This window comes from Myxine glutinosa, chromosome 6, assembly GCF_964187855.1.
Source record: "Myxine glutinosa chromosome 6, kmMyxGlut1.1, whole genome shotgun sequence".
Classification (NCBI taxonomy): domain Eukaryota; kingdom Metazoa; phylum Chordata; class Myxini; order Myxiniformes; family Myxinidae; genus Myxine; species Myxine glutinosa.
In genome coordinates this window covers 46,905,354-46,917,979 of record NC_136266.1, presented here as the reverse complement: position 1 = coordinate 46,917,979, position 12,626 = coordinate 46,905,354, and the positions used below count along the sequence as shown (strand labels likewise).

Here is a 12,626-nt window from a genome sequence, read left to right as displayed (position 1 = left end):
AAGAGAAAGATGAAATGAGTGGAGGAAGATTTGAAGGGAGAAAATGTGGATCCCCTTTTACATTGGTAATCCATAGATTTGCCCACATCATATCCAAGCAAAACAAATGGCATACAGGGTGCAAAATTAATGATATCGTGGAGATTCATCACAGGTAGGCATTTGAGGTTATGGCTCTCTGCAGACAAGCCAGTGGGGATAAAATAATACGAGGTTTAAAAACAGCAAATTATAATTGATTTAACACACACACACACACACACACACACACACACACACACACACACACACACACACACACACACACACACACACACACACACACACACCTTGTTCACAATGGGAGAAGACCGTTCTATTCAACATTGTGCTTTATGGCCGACACACAACGGCACATCTTCCTTACTGTAAAATGAATGCCATCATCTCACCGTTGCAATTCCTGCTGCTTCATGACAGCAAAGACAAAGCACTCGGATATGCCATTGATTGCGAGTAGAAGCACATACACCGAGTAGCAACGCAACAGCGTTGAACCTGGAACGAGACATACACAATTAATGGAGTACAAGGATCTCATGTTTAGGCAGCAGTGATGGTGACAATTATGAAGCTCAGAGGTGAGCAGAATTACCATTAACCTTAACCAGTACATTAACAGATGTTCAAGTCTGGTATCACAGCAATACCAGATGTAAAGCGTCTCAATGTGAAAGCAACACTGACAATGTTGATTTGATGTGAAATGATATTTTAGTGCGATGTGATTCCATAAAAGTTCTTGGTTCCGAAGTCTGTTCTATATGGTTGGGTGTCAGCAGGGAGTATTGCATGATTGAGCACACCATCCTTTAGAGGAGACAAGACGTCGGTCTGCAATATGGGCGCCAATATGTGGCGAGTTCAAAATGTTATCGCAATGAGATACTCGCAATGCTCCAAGGATTGTCAAAATAGGTATGTTGAGGCGTGTAAATATACGCGTTTATTAAACTTTTTCTTATTGTATATACAGGGGGTCCTCACGATACATCCAAGATGCGTTCCAGGTAAGTTAGACTTGTAAAGAAACAACGGATAGCAGGGAATTTGCCCGATAATAAATAGTGCAATTAACGGGGGATGCGTTCCAACACTTAGTTTACATCTTATACAACAACAATCAAAGCCTAGCAATCAAAAATGCATATGAAACACAAAAAATGGAAATACAATATATTAAACTAATTTTAAAACCCAAACACATTTGCATCTTGCTTACCATAACTTTTAACTATTTTATAATGAGAATTTAGTGGTTGGTCTTACACCTTGAAAATATCTAAACTCGAATCGTCTGGCAACCTGCTGTTACACGATCAGTCCTTCACCCTCCAAATTATCTTTCCCACCAAGCTACGTGGTTTTCTCCCATGGACCCAGGCTCCAGTCTTTGTGCCACCACACACACTCGTGCCGCGACACAGACACTTGTGCCAAACGAACACCCGTGCCGCGACACCCGACAACCGTGCCGCGACCCTCTACGTCTACAGCATCCACACATAACCTCAGGAAGAGTTCTCGCTGTCGTCAACCACTACGGCCGTCATGCCCACTTCGGCCATGCCTGCAGCACGGGCCCTCGTCACTCGAACGGCACGTCTTGTGTTCCGTGTGACGCCGTGCAGTCTGCGTTCTTTAAAATAGTTTGAACAGTCGTCGGCGGCAAACCTTTTGAGTTTGAAAGTTTGATAAAGTTTGGGTTTGAAACCGGCTGCAAACCATTGGCTGCAAAAAAAGGCCTTTTGAGTCAGTATCCTTATCAAATTGCAAATGTCCTCATGTGTAGAGACTCGAATTGACCACTTTGACAAATTATAATCGTTTCAGGCCCACAAGCACTGTAGAGGACACACATCTTTGGCTCCAGAAAGTGAAAATCCAATGAGATCAGTTAATACCATTCTTTAAAGTTAAACAGTGGTTAATGAAAAAGCTGCGATTACCCTAAGTTGGTCAAAAGGAAAAATTATAACGAAATAAATGCAGCATCTCACCGATGCCTTGGCTTAGAGCATTCCCACCATACAGGTGGAGTGCCAGGTGCGAGTAGGAGAAGCCAAAGCAAAGGATGGTTAGGCCAATAAACTGGACAATCTTGAGCAGGGAACCGAGAACTTTGGCAACAAGTTGGAGGTCTTCCTAAAACACATCCATATTATAAAAGCACTTCATGGTTGACAAAAATTTGCAGATAAGCTGAAGCTGCAATCACTGGTAAATATATACATACAAGCTGGATAACCTGAGCAAGATTGGGTTACTTAGGCTTCAGTAAACCACACAAAAAAATGGACGTATAAAGCTTTAGCAAAATTAACCCGAGAGGGCACCACAGCAATGATGGGCCAAATGGCCTCATTTCCTTGTTTGAGGTCAATTTCTTGATTTTTCGACATGCAAACATATATATAGAAATGCCTCGCAAGGGCAGAGAGAGGGTGGGGGAGGTTGTGCCTGAGACCTGAACCTGGGTACCCCCAGCATGTATGCAAAGTTGTTGGAGATTTTTTTTTTGAAATTTATTTTTGTATGTTTTCACGCCTATATCTGTAAGCAGGATATCTCAAAGTTATGGATGGTTTCAGATTAAACTTGGTGGAGAGGTTGTATTAGACTGATGAAGATCAGGTCTGGATCCAGATACTATAATTTTTTGAGTGATTCAGATACTATAATCCATTGAGAAATGTGACTAAAATGATAGAGTACACTAGTACTCTATGTAGGGATGGCATGGAAAAAAAAGTCGCTCCCATCTAGTACATACAAAACTAAAGTTGGAGTATCTTCAATAAAAACTCGCTTAGGCTACATATGAGAGCCTACCTGGTCTGTTCAGCTGATTGTCGAGGTCGGGATCACTTTTCAGTTCTCCAGACCAAGGCAAAAGCAAATTAAAGCAAAATAACCAGATCCGTCAAAGCCGGGAATTCATTTCTTCTCTCTATATTATATTCTTCTAGAAATATAAAAGAAAGTTTTTTGTTTGTTTGTTTGTCTGCACGCACTAATCTCCTGAACGGTGAAAGATAGGAGGAAACCTCTGAAACAAAAAATGTCGGGACGGGCCCCGGGAAGGTTATAGGCTAGGTGGCGAGGCCGGTCGATGCCACCTCGGCCAGGCTGGGCCCATTTCGCAATTAAAAGCTGAGCTGAATTATAGTAGTCTATCTTCTATGGCCGCGAGTAAAAGCTGAATTATAGTAGTAAATTCATTCAAAAAGAACTAAAAATGTTGGGACGGGCCCTGGAAAGGTTATAGGCTCGGTGGCGAGGCCGGTCGATGCCACCTCGGCCAGGCTGGGCCCATTTCGCAATTAAAAGCTGAGCTGAATCATAGTAGTCAATCTTCTACGGCTGCGAGTAAAAGCTGAATTATAGTAGTAAATGCATTCAAAAAGAACCCGGGCAACGCTGGGTGCTTTCGGCTAGTTCTTAATAATAATAATAATCTTCTTCAGACGGCATGTTTCCGAGCTGCCTCTATCAATGGCAATGATTCTGCTACCATTCGACAGAGTTTTACTTCCTGCAACATCGTTTGGTATTATAATTCTGGTAGCTTGAAAGGATTCCACGAAAGGTACATAAAACTACTTTCCTATGTAAAAGAATAGGACTGGGGTAGGCGTGGCTATGACTGTAAATCATCTTGATGGGGGCGGAGATGCTAGACACATTTGGCTCAGTGTCGACGTTATGCGTGATAATGTTATGTGGCATCAAATAATATCAGCAGAAATATAATGTCTCGGGAAATGCCTCGTTTTTCATCGTTCCATTTATGAAAATAAAATAATAGTGAGGTACCAGTGCTATACACCGCACACGGGACACGTGATCACGAACCCTCCAGCCACGGGTTCTCGGTGGCAGATTCGCGACGTCAGCGCGTCACTGAGACCTTCGTATAGAACAGTTTCATCTTTGTTTTGGCATAGTGCATCGACTGCAGTGGTCAATGGTCAGTTAATTGATATTTAAATATCAAGATCCTAGTTTCCCTACTCGCTCAACCCTGAACCTTGCTATGCGCATGCGCAGATAAGAAAGCGTGTCACGTGTACAGTGTGTTTGACTAACGTCTTTCTGATGATTTATAGTGACCATTTGTCTGGCGAGAATCAACACAACTATTACCAAGGTCTTCTGATTTCTCAGAACCAGGATTTGGATACTACAAATCAGTACTTTTATCTTATTTTGATAAAGTTCTTCATTGAAGTTTCTTTTCGTACTCTCATGGTAGTTTATCAAGGACACTTGCAGTTCTAGTGTATAATGTTTTATTGACGCTTCAAGTAAGCTAAACAGGAAAACCACGAGAGTGTCTTTCATGTCTGGCCGTGCATAAATTCCTCTCGAGAGGCTTATCTTGCTTCAGGCTATCAGGTCAATATGCAGCCTTGAGATAAAAGAAAGGGGAGACTTTGGTGAGGGTTTGCACTGTGCTCATAATGAGCCATTCTTTTATGAGGCAGCCTACCTGTTTAATGTGGAAGGTAATACTGTTGATGAGAACAATATTGATCAGAATGGCTCGTGTAGGCCAGCATATGAGTCTGCAGATGGCACAAAGGAAAAAGGCTCGTATTTGGAAGTGCTCTAGCAAGTGCAAACCGCTTACAGTCAGAAGTTTGCACAATATTGGAGTTCAAGTCTGACTTTAAAAACCCCATGCGTGAGGTACGAAAAATTTTACACACTTGTGATGATAACTGCCCAAATAATCATCACACTAAAGTGTCCTCGAGTCATACAAGAACTTTCAAATGGTGCATCATAAGTCTGTTGAACTTAAGGGGCACAGCTTGCTTTGTTATACTGATAGTGAGTGCAAAAGTAGGCTTGGAATCCTGAGTTCAGCATCAACCCATTTCCCCATCTTGCGTTTTCTCTTGCATGCTGTCTATGCTGCAATTAGAAGCCACAAATGTAATGCCAGCCTTGATGAAGCACTCGACAGTGGAGACTTCAATCATGTAATGAAAGCATGTGAGGTAGACAGTTACGATGCTATATTGAGCAACAAGCTACGGTAGACAGTTACGATGCTATATTGAGCAACAAGCTACAGTCAACATACGAGTTCTGCACCAACAAAGTTGTTGCACGAAATATGCCAGATTTAGAATTTCAGCTTCAGCGTACTCATGCTAAGCTAATATCACAGTATGAAAGGGCTATACAAGACTTTCCCCAGAATCCCTGCTGTAGCTGCCAACAGTTGCATCAGTGAAAGAGTGTTTCTCTGCTCCAGCTTTCAGATAAGCAAGGTACTGAAGTATGGCAAGAATTAAAGAAATTTATTACAAAAAATGACAAATAAACTGAAGGTAAAACGTTCTTTTTATGCAACTTTTGCAAATCAGCCATAAAAAGAAACAAAATACCCACCGTGCTGTGTGCTCAATGGTTTGGAAATCGTTCCGATACCCACAGAGCTGATCAAGCTGGACTGCTTGAGCAGACAGTTCATTCAGCATGCTAAGACATACCAAACTGTTGTTAGGTTAGGTACGTACACAAAAAAGTACCGACCTACAACTCGCTAAAGGCATGTAAAGGCACCATGTTCTTTCTTCCACTGCCTTTAAACAAAACACTTCACACGTGAAGCGTGTGAAACTGCAAAGTTGCAGTGTGTGGAGGAAAAGCTGAAAAACGCCAGAAAATATACCAGCTTGCACGTGCGGAGTCAGAGATTAGGGTCAACGACTACAATCCTCTGCTCCTCTATCTGTGGAAAGCCAACGTAGACATACAATTTGTGTCTGAATCCTCCTTGGCTCTTGCACACTATGTGACTAGTTATGTCACAAAAGCTTAAAGGAGAAACATGCAAGACATCTGGCAGGAGGTCAGTGAATCCAAGAGCGTCTCAAGTCGGCTGTGGAGCTTTGGTGTGAGAGTTTTGCGCTCAAGAGAGTGTGGTTTGTACGAAGCCTCTGATATCTTGTTGGAGATCATCTCTGTGAAAAATCTGATGTTGTAAAGTGGATATCTGTTTTGATGCCTCACAAGAGGAGTCGCAGGTTCAAAAACCACAAGGTGCTCAAACAACTTCGTGAGATTGACCCAGACAGTGAAGAAATTTTTGAGCAAAACCTCTACAGTAACCACTATCCCGGCAGACCAGACGACCTCGAGGACGTGTGTCTGCATTACTATGTGGCCAACTATGACTGGTACAGCAAAGACAGCAATGGGGATATATTTTACAGGAAGCTGTCGAAGCCCAGGCTTGTAAATCACATGTTATTTGATCCTGAAAGGAAAGATCAGAGACCAGACTACTTATATTCCCTGATTTTTCTCTTCGTACCCTTCAGAGACGAAAGTTCTCTTCTCAAAGAGAATGAAACTGCTGAGGAAGCATTTCATCTCCTCTTGCCAGCAAATGATGACTGACATATCACTCACGACTGCAGACTATGCTTAAAGCTCAGGCAACTGTCAAGAAAATTGATGAAGTCCCAAGAAGTTCCTCAAGGCAATCTTCTGGGCCCTGTGCTTTTTCTGGTCTTCATCAATGATCTCTCTGACTCTCCGGAAAATCCTCTCTATCTCTTTGCTGATGACTCCACTCTCTGCCGTTCCATTCCTCATCCCTCAGATCGGCATTTTCTGCAGCCCCCTCACTCTCTGCAGACATGGACAAAATCACAGACTGGTCAAACAAGTGGAACATGTCTTTCAATCCTGACAAATCTCACACTCTTACTCTTATGTCTCTCCGAAAAGACCGACTGGAAAACCCTCCCATCTACTTTCTCAACAATCCTCTCCAAGAAGTTCTGTCACTCAAGCTTTTGGGTCTCACTATCTGCCATGATGTTTCTTGGGAAAACCACATTTCCAAGCTGGCCTCCAAAGCCAGTCGCCGACTGGGCATCCTCCATCGTGCGAAGTCCTTCCTTGGCACACCTGAGCTTCTCACCACATAGAAGGCTTTCATCCACAGCTCAATGGAATACTGTTCCCCCCTCTGGGCCGGTGCTCCTGCCTCACACCAAGCTCGGCTTCACGCTGTTGAAACCAAAGCTTTCAGAATCATTGGAATCTTCCGCGATGAAGCTAACTCCGAGGGCCTTTCACCTACTCACCGCAGGCAGGTTGGTGGTCTTTCTGTCTTCTACCGACTCCTCTCCGGCCTTGCTCCCCTAGCTCTCTCTGTGCTCTGTCCCCCAAATATTCCTACAGGTCGCACAAGATCTGCCAGCAACCCTCTTATGGTTAAACTGCCAAAATCAAGACTCTCTGCTCACCTTCACTCTTTCATTCCTCTGTTCTCCCGCCTCTGGAACAAACTCCCCCACTCTCTTCAATCCCACTCCTCCCTCCAGGTCTTTAAAACAGCTGTTCACCACCATCGCTTATCTTCCCCCATCCAAAACCTTGATCTTTTCTACCCCTGCTAATTCACCCCAGATCCACTTCTTTGAAATTCCAACTTCTTTCCTGGAAGTCCTTGCAGTGTCCATGTGTTTTATACCTCTCCCACCTCCCCCCAAGCCCTCACCCTCCCACAGATCTCTTGATGTCCCTGCTCTCAAATGTTGTGTTTGTGTCCTTCCCCCTCTCTCCCCATCTTGTCTACCGCTGCCCTTATTATATGTTTTATGTGTCGGTTTGACTTTTTGTGTGATTAATGTTAGTTCTTTCACGAGCCTCGATCTTGTATAAATAAAAAAAATCTCTAATTGCTCTTTCTTGTTACATCCACCATCAAAAGTGGATGGAGGTTATGTTTCCACCCCTGTCTGTCTGTTTGCCTGTCTGTGAACAAGATATGTCAAAAAGTTGTGGACGGCTTCAGACGAAATTTGGCATGTGTATATGTGACAAGGATGAAATTATTAGATGTTGGTGAAGACTCGGATTCGGATCCGGGTAGTAGGATTGTTTAAGCGACTCTTCACCATTGGGAGATAGGGCTAAAAACGATACATAGCAGGATATCTCAAAAAGTTGTGGATGGATTTAGAAGAAACTTGGTGGACAGGTCTGGTGTCTGACAAGGACGATTCGATTTTGGGGAAGATCTGAATATGGAATCGGATAAAGGAATTAATTCATTTTTAAAGTGATTCTTTCTTCACCCGTTGAGCGAAAGGGCTAAAACCGATACATAGCACGATATCTAAAAAAGTTATGGACGGATTTGGACAAAACCTGGTGGACCGGTTGGGTGTGTGACAAAGATGAATCGATTCGATTTTGGTGAAGATCTGAATATTGAGTCGGATATGAGAATTATATATTTTCTATGATTTTCAGACCTACACACACATATACGTACAGATCATTTCCTTCTGCGAGAGATTTTGGTGTGCATTTTATTGTGCCATTGACCTGAACGTGGATACCCCATGCACATATGCAAATTTTGGTGAAGATTTGTCAAGGGGTGTGGAATTGTATATAAATCACAGAAAAGGCTTCACACTGAGACGTGCTCGCACGCACACCTCAATTATTTATATATATATATATATATATATATATATATATATATATATATATATATATATATATATATATGTACACACACACACATATATATATATATATACACACACACACACACATATATATATATATATATATACACACACATATATATATATATATATACACAAACATCTAAATATCTATAAAGCTCAGTTGACGTTTTGCTCCACCAAATAATAGTCAGGTTCACTATGTTTTTTCGTTCAAAATCATGGTAGATTAGCAAACCTATACATTTTTGGAAACGTTATTACATGGAAAATCTGAAAATCAATGTTTACATTTGCCAATTCCGACCAATTCGATTCGACCAATTCGACCAATCGACCAATTCCATTCGACCAATTCGACCATTCGACCAATCGCTTCGATCGACCATTCGACCAATTCGATCGATTCGATTCATCGAATTCGATTCGATCGACCATTCGACCAATTCGATTTGCCAATCAATTTGACCGACCTTTGCTTGTGTGGAACGGACTGTGAAAACGATGCGGACTATATTGTCGGATACGACACACAGGACAGTGATGACGAACTCTAAATGGCATATTCTGTAATCGTGTATGTTTGATGCCATTGACTGCCTGTGTATATTTTGTCATTGACTGCCTGTGTAGATGTGAAGTTATACTGACTGCATGTGTATATATGATTTTGCTGACTGCCTGTGTATGTTTGGTGATATGAATTATTGTGACACATTTTGATGTTATTAACTGCCTGTACAAAATGATAACATGTATTTGATTATGCAACTTATCGCGAATATAAAGACAGTATTTTGCAATTCAAAACCTTTGATTCGTGTCTTACCATTCCCCATAGCACTAATTTGATACTTTCATTGGATTCCTTGTCCCTGAAAATATAGGTTTAGTATATTTTAAAAAGTTTTTAGGGTAATTAGAGGCAGAAATAGAACAAAATATGTATTTTACAGTGGCCATTTTGAAAATCCAAAATGGCCGCCATACAGGTATCTCTCCAAATGTAAACATTGATTTTTAGTTTCCTTATGCTATAACCTTTCCAAAAATGTATAGGTTTGCTAATCTACCATGATTTTGAACGAAATATAATTTATTGACATAGTGAACCTGACTATAACAGCGAAACGGAGTCGAGTAAAAGGGTGAAAATTCTACAGATGCTGTGATAAATAACTACCTCTGTCGGTTTGAATGTTTGAAAGAGAATAGACGTCTGGATCAATTTTTGAATTAAATTTAAATCCCGATTTATATTGTTGTGGTTTTGGAATAAAGGTTAATTCCCCCTCGTAGGTAGACGCACCACAACATGAATCCTCGCTATAGTTGTTATTTCTTAGTGAATGTAAGCGTAGTCCTTTCCTGTGTTTAGTTTTGCGTTGAGTAGGCCAGTGAGCTTAGGTGTTCTTTTGGTGCTGAAATGCCACGTGGCAGGCCTGAACAAGTCTACCGAGGCCAAAGGGAGGCGCTGCAGGAGGAGTGGCCGGTAAGGAACAAGCCGCCCATTAGGGCTCGAGGGGAGTGGCTAACCACGACGACCAGAGGCGGGGTTTGGAACATTCGAGTGAGACTCTGGGGCGGGGCCATATAACCCTGCTCCAAACCCCCCCCCCCCCCCCCACCTCAGTGGAGTTGAGTTGGGAGTTGAGAGAAGAGGTGAGAAGAGTTCCCAGTCAGAGTCGTGTGCACGTCAGTCAGAGCCGGAGAGTATCGTGAGTTCAAGTGCTGAGTTACAGTTCCCTGTGAGAGTGAGTTGAGCTTGAGCACGCACGAGAACCACGCCGCAGAACGAGTGCGTTGAATTGCGGTGATCAAGATTGTACACGAACTTTCCCTGTGCCCTGCGCTCTGCGCTGTATTGATCGCGCGCTCGGGAGGACGACCCGTGCCGGGCCACAGACGCGCGATCTCCTCCTGCCTGCCTTCGCCTGCATACGTGCCATGAACATCCGCGAGCCATGCCGGGCGAGCTGCCCCAGGGCGACCGACGGCAAAGCGTGTTTGGCGCGCGACCTTCTTCTCTTCTTCTCCCCGTGTGCGTGAGTGGGCCCCGTCCGTCTCTGGGGATAAGTTAAACTGGTTAAGCTTCTGCTCTGTGTCCCCTTTCCTTCATTCTGAATCATTGTACAGTGTAAATAAATCGTGTTCTTCCTCTGATTTGACCGTCCTGTCCCTTCCATCAATTGGCTTCGCATGGTACGAATAGAACCGCTCGAATCGGGTTCCATAAAAGTAACAGCACGAGTCACGTGATACGCATACCGCTCGGGCGTACTCGATTAAGCGTGGCTTGTGCGAGGTTCGGTCCCCGCTTTCGTGGCAGCGTGGGTTAAAGGTAGGTGCGAAGTTGTCCCGATACCCTTTTTCACGCTTGCTCCGGAAGTGGCGTTTCGGCCTCACGGACCCGAAGACCCAGGGGAAAAAAAGGGGTTTAACTCCCCCCCGCCCCCTTTGTAACAGGAACGGGCTTCGGGAGATCCGCAACAATATATATATATAAACGCGAGTTGTCTGTGTGTGTGTCCGCGTTTTATTCAGAGATGGCTGAACGGATCTTCATCAAACTTTCAGAGGTTCATCAGTGAGTGCCTGGGAGTGTTTTCGGCCCAAAAAAAAAAAAAAAAGTTCATTTTTTTGGAGTTAAAAAAAATAAATAATAATAATCGCTCGATCGTGCCGAAGTTGTTGGAACTCCCCGCCCTCTCCCGTTGCCCTACCCCCCCCCCCCCCACCCCCCGTTCCCCTGCCCTCACGCAACGCCGGGTACTTCTGCTAGTATATACATATATATCCATATGCATATATAATAAATATGCATATATACTGTATTCAAAATTGTAAAACAATATACAGAATTTACATAATATTGGGATCTATCTATTTTCTACTTGTCATGTATGTTGTATTGTATACAAGGCAATTTTGACTTGTTGCTTGTCCACAATAAACATGCTTTGCTCTAACCCATTCTTAGTGTCAACATCACATTGGCTCTTCCAAGAGTCCTGAACTTTACAATAAACTAGAGCTTCCAGGGAAGCAGAACTCAACTGAACTGACTGGACAACTTTAAAGTAGGTCAGTTGTCTGTACAAGATTTGACTTAAATGAAAAGCCAACAACCTTGTGTAATAATTTGAAGGTCCTTGTATCCTTATACTTGTCCTTGTTTTACAATTGATACAATGTTACACTTTGCAACAATGTTGCAGAAATATAGTTGTGTAGATAAAAGGAAACGGATGTAATTCGCTTTCAAAGTCACCCACCCCCACATCTTGTCCCAGTGAACATGCCCACAAAACGTCGCAAGTGTTGCCTTGTTTTTTTTTAACAATTCTTCACGATAGAAATAGTGTCATACAAGGTTTAATGGGTAATGGTCAGGAAAATAGCTGGATCATGATAGACGTACATGTAATTTCAAGGTATCCTTCTGTGTCTATGTATTTTCATATACATATAATCATGATCTGAGCGAAAGTCAGAAATCAATTCATCTCTTCATATATACAAAATCATGATCTGAAAACACAGTAGGAATAACTTCACCTTATCAAAATCCATAAATATTTGTGGACGTTAAAGTCTTAACGTCGTTTCGGAGCTGAAAACAATATGGCGGCCTATGGCGGCCATTTTGTGACGGATTGGGTTGGAATGCAATAGCAACCTACCTTGTGTGGTAAGGGTTAAACATTCTAAGTTTGATCAAAATCTGTTAATATTTGTGGACGCTAGAGTGTTAACATCGTTTTCATGTCCAAAAACAAAATAGTCGCCAACGTCCGCCATTTTTCAACGGATCGGGCTGAAATGTAATATCAACCTGGTCCTTGGGGTAAGGATGCTGCTTGTCAAGTTTGATCAGAATCGGTTGATATTTGTGGACGCTGGAGTGTTAACGTCGAAAAGTTGACAGACGACAGACGCCGGAGGGTTCAGTATGTGATGAACTCAACTGGACGGTAGTCCAGTTGAGTTAAAAACAAACAAAAAAAAAACAAAGAAAACTTTTGAATTGGAACAGATTCGCTCAATAACTGTTTAAAATCCAACACAAGCCTTAGC

The 12,626-nt window shown here is 42.6% G+C and overlaps 1 protein-coding gene across 2 annotated transcripts in view; it reads right to left on the bottom strand.

Moving 5' to 3' along the window:
- The window catches only part of RFT1 (RFT1 glycolipid translocator homolog), a 44,965-nt gene that overhangs the window by 7,180 nt on the left and 25,159 nt on the right, over nucleotides 1–12,626 (bottom strand). For both annotated transcript variants that reach the window (XR_013623795.1, XM_068119946.2), the window contains exons 10-11: nucleotides 2,040–2,184; nucleotides 432–537 (exon numbers count right to left, since the gene is read on the bottom strand). Coding sequence is in view for 1 of the 2 variants with exons in the window: in XM_068119946.2 (XP_067976047.2) it covers nucleotides 432–537; nucleotides 2,040–2,184 (251 nt within the window). In the remaining variant the exon portion in view is untranslated. The remainder of the gene's footprint in view (nucleotides 1–431; nucleotides 538–2,039; nucleotides 2,185–12,626) is intronic.